This window comes from Sebastes fasciatus, chromosome 15, assembly GCF_043250625.1.
Source record: "Sebastes fasciatus isolate fSebFas1 chromosome 15, fSebFas1.pri, whole genome shotgun sequence".
In the NCBI taxonomy this organism is placed as follows: Eukaryota; Metazoa; Chordata; class Actinopteri; order Perciformes; family Sebastidae; genus Sebastes; species Sebastes fasciatus.
This window is the reverse complement of record NC_133809.1, coordinates 4,004,027-4,012,721: the sequence shown is the minus strand read 5'-3', so window position 1 is coordinate 4,012,721 and position 8,695 is coordinate 4,004,027. Positions and strand designations below refer to the sequence as shown.

Genomic DNA, 8,695 nt, shown 5'->3' with positions numbered 1-8,695 from the left:
GACTGGCGACCTGTCCAGGGTGTACCCTGCCTTCGCCCAATGTCGGCTGGGATCGGCTCCAGCCCCCCCCCGCGACCCCTAACGGGATAAGCGGTTGCAGATGGATGGATGGATGGATGGAAGTTGCTATTGTGTGTTAGTTTTTAATCTAGCTTATGTGATATGCAAAGAAAGTTGATTCAATATAAGCATAAGACTTAAAAACACCCTACTCTCAATGGTACATAATATAATCATATACATAATAAATAGGACTTTTTTGAAGGTCAGTGAGAGATGTTACCTGAGAAGGATACAACAACAACAAACCACAGAACAGCATAATCTGCCTTTTCGGACTCTGGTATTGATGTCCACATTGTTCTGACTCGTGTCTTTTTGTCTTTTAGCATTCAAAAATGTAATTTAATACATTTATTATCAGAAAATAAACAACCTGAATATGGTGGCACATCAGTGTAGTTAAAGGAAAATGCAGCGGGTCAGCTTTTGTGAATATTTTGCCCCCTTTTTTTTCCTCCAGCCAGAAATTGATTTAGGTTTGGAAATGTTTTTTGAGCTTGTGCCAAAACTAAATGCTGTGTCATTTTGTGTGCTCATAGCCAAGAAGAAGAAGAAAAAGAGATTATCTCATCTGTCTGGATTTGCCCTGACTTGAATGCAGATTCACAATAAGAACATTTATAAAAAAAACACAAATCTGGCGTTGTTATAAGCAGACATTGGATCACTGAATCAGTTTAACTGATGTGTGGTTCGATATATAACGGGATAAAATAACTGTAATTGTTTCCTCACGTTTGAATAATTGCTCATTTTGTTTTATCAGATCGAACTGCTGCATCACTGGGAACGTAACTGCATGCCAAGCGAGCAGCAGCGTTTGAGAATGAGCCTAAAATATCTGATACCTGATATTATTATCTCTGCCTCGCTGTGGCAGACACGCCCGTCCACAGGAGCACTAGGAAGCATGATTTGGAAATATTGCTGCTCTCTCTCTCTTTGTTTTTTAGCCACATACATGTTGTAGAGGAAGAAACACATATTAGAGGTAAGGCCTGGATAATACGAGCCACCTGATACCTGTCACGCCATAATGCTGCCTTGCATTTTCTGCGTTATTGATCCGAGTGCTCGTCCCAACGTGGCTAATGCACCGCTACCTTCACTCTCAGGTCCAAACATCACTTAGCACCGACTGACGATCAAACAAAAAGAGCGCCCACAGACTTTGTGAGTGCAGTGGCGATATGTTCAGATTTGTGGGATATCGGCCAGCGGGCAGGTAAAACGCACTAATAGATTTTATATTAAAAACCTGGATGCTGACAGACGGGATGTGTGCAGAAGCTTTGAAAGGGATGTCATCCTGTAAAACCAGCACCTGAGTAAATATACGGCCGACATTAGTAACCTCCTCCTGAGGGGCTTGTTGTTGTTTTGGTCAGCAGCCACGTCTTAATTGATCAGTTTTAAAAAGCTTCTTCTCCTTCACGTGCATCTGGCCTTCACGATGTTACTGATGTAATGGCTTAAAATCACATGTTCAGGCTGTTTCAGGGAAAGACCTAATGAGTCGGTTGTTTCAGGATTTCAGGACAAGCAGGCCTCTGTTAAAGGACTAAATATAAAAACTACTACAGGAGATGTACCTTGTATTTATTACTTCATGTTGTTGTTTGTTATATATGTCTTCCTACCTCTAAAACCCAATTCAATTATTGATAAAATGGTAAAAAAAAAATGCTCATCACAATTTCCTAGAGCCCAAGGTGATTTCTTCAAAGGGCTTGAAATAAAAAGTTATTTTCAAGCCAAACATCCTCACACCTGAGAGTGTTTAGCTATATTACTTAAAGGGCAGGTCCATTATTTGGGTATTTTTTGACGTTTTTATATCACTTTGTAGCTTCCCAGTGGTGTTCTTGATGTATTCAAATCCAAACATTAAAATTTTGGTTAAAGTAGGTATGTTTTAGCATCAAAATGCTATTTTCCCAAGCCCTTCTAAAAACTACCTGTTGTAGGTTTCTGTATGATGCTGCTACATGTACAGTATATACATACATCCTTAAAGTCAGTGTATTAACGTTACACGGTAACTTAGATGGCGGTCGGCATGCTCCCAGTTTGAAGAAGCAGATGGGAGGAAGCTAAGCAACGTACTGCTGTGGACGCCACGTTAGTTCAGATCAGAAAGTCACACAATAACACAAACAAACTAACCGATCGATGCAGCGGTAGAGCAGCGACTCCTGTGTTTTGAAGACAGCGATATAACAGCTTCGGTTCCCCGTCAGAAAGGACTGTCTGACAGCAAGGTAAAGCGGTGAAAATATTCTAATTATAGTGTACACGTAAACTGTCAGACAGGCCTTTCTGACGAGGAACTGAAGCCGTTATATCGCTCTCTTCAAAGCCACCAGACTCCATTCACAAAAACAGTATTTTTCCCTTGCAGAACACGGGAGCATGCGTACAACCCCACTTCAAAAAATCCAAACTAACCCTTTCAGTTATTTCCAAACTTAGCAAAGCTAACGCTGACTCAGCTAGTGCTAGCGTTCACATTATTCATAATATTGATTAGCTTACTGTGGTAACCACATCACTGCTTTTTGCTAACGGCTAAGTGGGCGTTTCCATTTGTAAAAAACGGAAAAGAACCTAGATGGATCCGCCGTTTAAAAGTTAAATTAAAAAAATCCATCATAGAAGAGGCAGAAATTTTAGAAAACGCAGTTGAATGTAGGAGATAAACTCTAACTAACTAATAACTAGATTAATCTGTTGCTTATTTATTCAATTAACTGATGAATCCTTTAGTCTATAAAATGCCCAAAAATTGTTTAAAATGCTGTTAAAGAGGATGTATTATGCTTATTTTCAGGTGCATACTTGTACTTTGTGTTTCTACTAGAACATGTTTACATGCTTTTAATGTGTAAAAACGCTTTATTTTTCTCATATCGGCTGTGCTTATGCTCTGAGATCCTGCAGCGTGCCAAACTAGCCATTATGCAAATGTGTTACTTGGTGACATCACCATGTTACAGGAGAAAAGGACTTCAATCAAGACGTTTCAGGGGGTTCAGGAGCAGTGTTTCTGTGGGAGAGATTAACTCCCTTTGGCGTGGATTTTGGGCTTTGTAACTTTGCAAAACTTTTACATGCACAAAAAACTACATAATACACTAAAGCAAAGGGAAAAAGCACAATAGGTCCCCTTTAATACGAGTCAAAAGAGAAAAGCGGCGAGCAAATCATCACATTTTAGAAGCTGAAGCCAGAGAATACGTGACATCAATCAATGACGATTAAATGGTTGTAGAAATTGTTGTCAATTATTTTTCTGATGCTCAACTAATTATTTATCGATCCATCATTACAGCACGTTGTGAACTGAAGTTGAACTGGTGTCTGTGCAGACAGAAATTACAATATCTAATCACAAGATAACAATGTAAGACAGACTGATGTCGATTTCTTTTAAACTCACAACTTCAGCCGTTTCACCGCTCCCAGGTTCATTCTTTCCATATTCCCACATCAGCATCTAGAATTCACGACGTACGCTTTTTTAACAACTAACGCAGTCATTTGCTATTTGAACATGTGTTTACAGCTTCTATTTGTATTTTACATGACGTCACAGCGCACCGCATGCCTCATACTGTGTGGCCCAATTCCAATCCGGCCCCGACACGCCCTCTCCCTACCCACTTCCATTCCGTTTGCGCGTTCGTGCGCCATATTAAGTGCCATCCCAAACCAATTAGCGGGGAGTGGAAGAAGTGGGCTGTAAAACCCTCCAACGGCGAGCCTGCATCGACGCCGATTTAACCAGCCTTAACTCTTACCGACGACGTGCAACGCCGCTTTGTGTTCGTCATGGAACACGATCCAATGTCAGTTCTGTTTAGCTACCGGTACAAACATTTACACATAAGCTGCTTAAACTAAGATATAGATTTAATTTATTCAAATTTATTGCCATACAGACATTATCAACTTAAATAGATTGTATTTAGGATCAAATATACCTTTGTCTAATCTCGGTTCATTTGATTGTAAAGTGTTGTATATTAATACATATACAGTATATAACATATATTTATTATTTGTTTACCCCTATCAGCAGCTATAACCCCTTAATTTATTATATCTTCAACTGTGCAATGCTGATTTAACAGTACAATAATTAAGCGGTGTAATAATCTGGTTTACATTATTAATGCATTTATTTAACATTCATATTTATTTATACTAGTTTTGCGTTTTTACACACTTAATGATAGATCCTATTTTTCAGCATTATTATTAGTGCTGCTATTATGCATATTTCTTATTCATATTTTCTTATGATTTCTCTAAGTTTATATATATATATATATATATATATATATATATATACATACTGTATATATACACTGATAAGAATGTCCCAGTAAAATAACAGTAAAGAACTGATGGCAGCAGGGTTGCCTTATGTTACTGTAAAATTAACATTATTATACTGTCGCTGAAATTTACAGCTTTGTACTGTTAATGAAAAATACTGTTTTTTTTATTAATTTCACAGTATTTTACAGTTAATTTACTGTTTAAAGATACATTATATAGCTGTTTTTCACCTTTCTTTTACATTATCTTACTGATTTGTTTTAATGCACTATTTATTTTTTACATACATTTTAATAAACATTATTTTTTGACTAGATGAATAGACTTAGCAGGTTACAGACATATAGGAATAGTCACACTAAATACAAGTAAAGGCACTTGTTAGGAAAAAGGCTATAGACTTGTTGTTGTCTATAGCTGGCTACAAGCACAGAATGCAAACCAGAACAACATGTGAGTGAAGAACAATAAAGCTAATTCACTGATTTTACAATCATGTACAATGTACAAGCCTCACATGTGCAGATCAGGTCCCAGAATTAAAAACATACTGCATGAAACTGTTACTGATGATCCTTTAGACAGTTGATCAGCAGTAAAGTGCTGTTTTAGTTCAGTTAAAAAACAGCCTATGGGCGTAATTTAACAGGTTTTCTTTTGTATTAACAGTAAAGCACTGTTTTTAGCAATAACAGGTTAGTACTGTTGAAATCCTGCTGTAAATTAACAGCAATTGTTTCCAGTGTATATAGGAAGGGAGGGAAGTTCGTCGCTGTATTTCCACCCTTCGTTGAGCTGTGAGTGTGACTACAGACGGAGTTCACTCCATCACGGAGGGGGAGGGTGAAGGAACCGGATTGGATTTGGGCCTACAGTATGTTACTGAGCTACATGCTTATTCTTGTGGAGACCGTCTAGGCCAGGATGAACTGCTGTACTTCCACTTATCACTGTGAAATCTCAAGGTCTTGTAACTAACTGCTGCTTGTCCTGACCGTAACACCAAACTTTATCAGCCTCACAGGCCGACATGACTGTCCTCATGTAGCATGTTTGATGATGTCCTTCGGTTTCCTCTCACGCTTTCCCAGCTGAAATCTCCATCATCTTGCCTCCCCCGTCCCCGTCCACCATGAAGGGGTTTTAAACTAAAGTGTACACAGCGTCAAATTGAGTTATGGCTCCATGTCAATAAACTGTTTCACCGCCATCCCGTCACTGCTGGAGCCAGAAGCTGACATCGTGAGTGTCCTTGTCCGATTAGGCCGATCAATGAGACTGAACAGAGAGGAGAGAGGAAGAAGAGGAAGGAAGAGGAGGAGGAGTGGAAGGAGAACTGAGGGATGTGTCTGTGTGAGTTGAGAGGAGGGGGCAGCTCCTCCCATAATTAACTTAGCGTGCTGCGCTGGAGGTCCATGTTTACGGGGCAGGCGAGGGAGTTTCCTTCACTCGGTGGACAGCTCTGAGCTCGGAGAAGGCAGCAGCCGGCGCTCTCACTCTCTTCTCTCTCTCTGGTTATTTCTGCAACTCATCCCCTTCGCTGCGCTGCGACTAGCGACCTGCACGCACAGGCTGATCCAGGACGAGTCGGGGAGGAGGGAGCAGCAGCAACAGCAGCAGCACCTGCCTAACCCTCCACCACCACCACCTCCACCACCACCCTCCCTTCCTCCCTCCCTCCGTCATCCCTCGCCTGCCCGGCCCAGGACCTCATCTCCTCTGCCGCCGCTTCCACCACCACCGCCATCATGTGCGACTGTTTCCACCTGGCCTTCCCCAACTGGCACGCCGACTCCTCACGGACGGGTGGGCATCGCTCTCTCTCTCTGCTCTCTTTTCCCTCTCTGTATGACTTTGCCTGTGCTGTTTCCCCCCCTGTGTAATTCACTGAGTCAGCAGCAGTGTTCAGTAGTGCAGTGGGATAGATTACGTTTGTTTTTGTGACGTGTGAGTGAGTGAGCGTGAGGCGGATGGTGCTGGTGCTGATGCTGATGCTGAGTTGTGATGCTGACCTGCAGTGAGCGCTGGGTGTGTCTGCAGAGCGCAGAGGGAGTGTTTGAAGATGTCATCATCGACGATGTCAGGCAGCTCTGTTTCCCTCCCGCTGTGTGTTTGAAGCAGAGGCTGAAAGGCAAACAGACTCGGTTACTGTGGCAGTTCAGCGAGGCAGGAATAGTGATAACTTCCTGAGGGTAAACATGAAAAAGGGCTACTGAAATGTGGGAACATTCCCCAAAACCCCCCCCCCCCACAGATCTAAGCTTTAAAGCTGCAGTCTTTATGTGAAAGAGGGAAGCGCTACTACCTGTAACCTTGCAGCACTTTTACTGCTGTAACCTAAAAGAAATTCTGAAAGTTTAGGATGCTGAAAGCTCTAAAACCTACGCAACGCACATCTTACTGCTTCTCTTGATGCACCGCATTATGGATTTTTCACGATTATAAACGCAGAGTTACATCAAATGGATGTTGATGATCCGCTTACATGTTTTAACATGTCTACATGCCATGTAAATAAACCATATCTGATCACGTATGTGGGCTTAGAACATAGTTACATAGTTTGTGTGAAACCGATTACATTCAAGCTTTATGTATTCGTGACGATGCTTGTAATCTTGAAAATATGCTGCGCGAAAAAAACGTTTGAACTGCAAATCTGTAAAATTTTACGCAAGATTTATGACGCAAGTCGTAAAGCACGTAGACGACGCTGATTTTAAAACATTTTTTGCTGGAAATAGTTCCTGTAGATCTAATTTACACATTTGTTTATGATTTATTCATAGTTTCCGATACATGAGCAACAATTTTATAGACATTGTGGATAAAAAATGTATGTTTTAAAACGCTACAGGGTTGGAATAAATCAAACAGTGAAATGAGCCAAAAAAAATCGCTGCATCACCGACATGACATGTAGAGGATGTATAGTCTGGGGAGAATCACAAAAAAATCTTTCTGGAAATTATAATATGTCTCATTTAACTGCCTAGTTCAAGTACCTAGAAGATAATTGTTATTGTTTGTATATTGTGTTATATGTTGTGTTGGCTGATGTTGAGGAAAAGGCTCAGGTTGATGTTCGCTGTTAAAAGGAGGTGAATATCTGCTGTCTCATTAATTTATGTCGCCCCTTTCCATTTCCCACAAATCTCCTCATTTAGCTCTGCTGCTACTTTTAATTAAATCTGCCTGAAGATGTGGAGAGATTTGTGTTGCTGTGAGAGGCTTCTCAAGGTCAGAGAGAGAGAGAGATAAAGAGGGAGAGAGCTTAATTTACTGCTAGGAAGTGAGCCAGACAGAGAGGCCGCTCTGCTCGACAGGGAGCCTAAATCAGACCATCCTGATCCATTACGAACCAGCAGCCTCTCAGTCGGGACAAATCCTGCTGTTGAATCAATACCGCACCACTTGAATAGTTTAATATGTGAAGCTGCTGTCACTCTGTGCCGACCAGAATCAGTGGAAATAGTCAATCTGAGGATTTGTTTTAACCTGCTTGGTGCATCAGGTGGACATTGGTTTTATATGTTTGTTTTTATTTTACAATTTTGACAATCAGTTGGGGTTCAAAGAACTCGTATTTAAAGTCCGGGTAAAGCAAAAATAAATGTATGTTCTGAAAAATGTGTTATTAACCAACCAGCCAAATTTGAATAGTTAAAAGAAATCAGCAAGTTTATAAAATTAGGTTTCAAAATCATAAAAAATAAGCAGTTTTCTCTGCTCTGAAATGCTGGGGGCGAGTCCGCTGAAGGCTCTGAAACCACGCCCAATCGCTGGTGAGGGTTGAATACATAGACTGTATATAAGAAGTGGACGTAGTCACCGTTAAGTCACCGTGACGTCACCCATTGTGGACTACCATTTATGAAGCCTTGCGTTCTGTATTTTGGCCGTTGCCATCTTGTTTTCTTGCAACCAGAAGTGACACGAGAGGGCGGAGCTAAGTACAACCGAACGCTGAATAAGACGTTTTTAGGCGACCAAAAAGGTCATAATTAACTTTCATGAACTGAAAACACACTGTGAAAGGGTTAAAGTTGTAAGACGAAAACACAACGACAACACCGTGGTAGCGACCTGTCAATCACAAGGTAGCCACGCCCTAAAGCATCTCCTGCTTTATGGTCTATTTGACTCTAAATGGGACAATAATTTACTAAATGAACATCATGCTGTATTGAAGAAGACTTGAAACTAGAGATTGAGACCATAAACTCATGTTTACAATGTTTACTGAGGTAATAAATCAAGAGAGAAGTAGGCTCATTTTCTCAAGACT

At 40.7% G+C, this 8,695-nt stretch overlaps 1 protein-coding gene across 1 annotated transcript in view; it reads left to right on the top strand.

Annotated features, from left to right (window-relative positions):
• Positions 1 to 5,198: 5,198 nt before the first annotated feature.
• The window catches only part of LOC141784041 (uncharacterized), an 18,793-nt gene continuing 15,296 nt past the window's right edge, over positions 5,199 to 8,695 (top strand). The window contains exon 1 of the mRNA XM_074661724.1: positions 5,199 to 6,213. Within this exon, the coding sequence (XP_074517825.1) occupies positions 6,156 to 6,213 (58 nt within the window). The 5' untranslated portion in view covers positions 5,199 to 6,155. The remainder of the gene's footprint in view (positions 6,214 to 8,695) is intronic.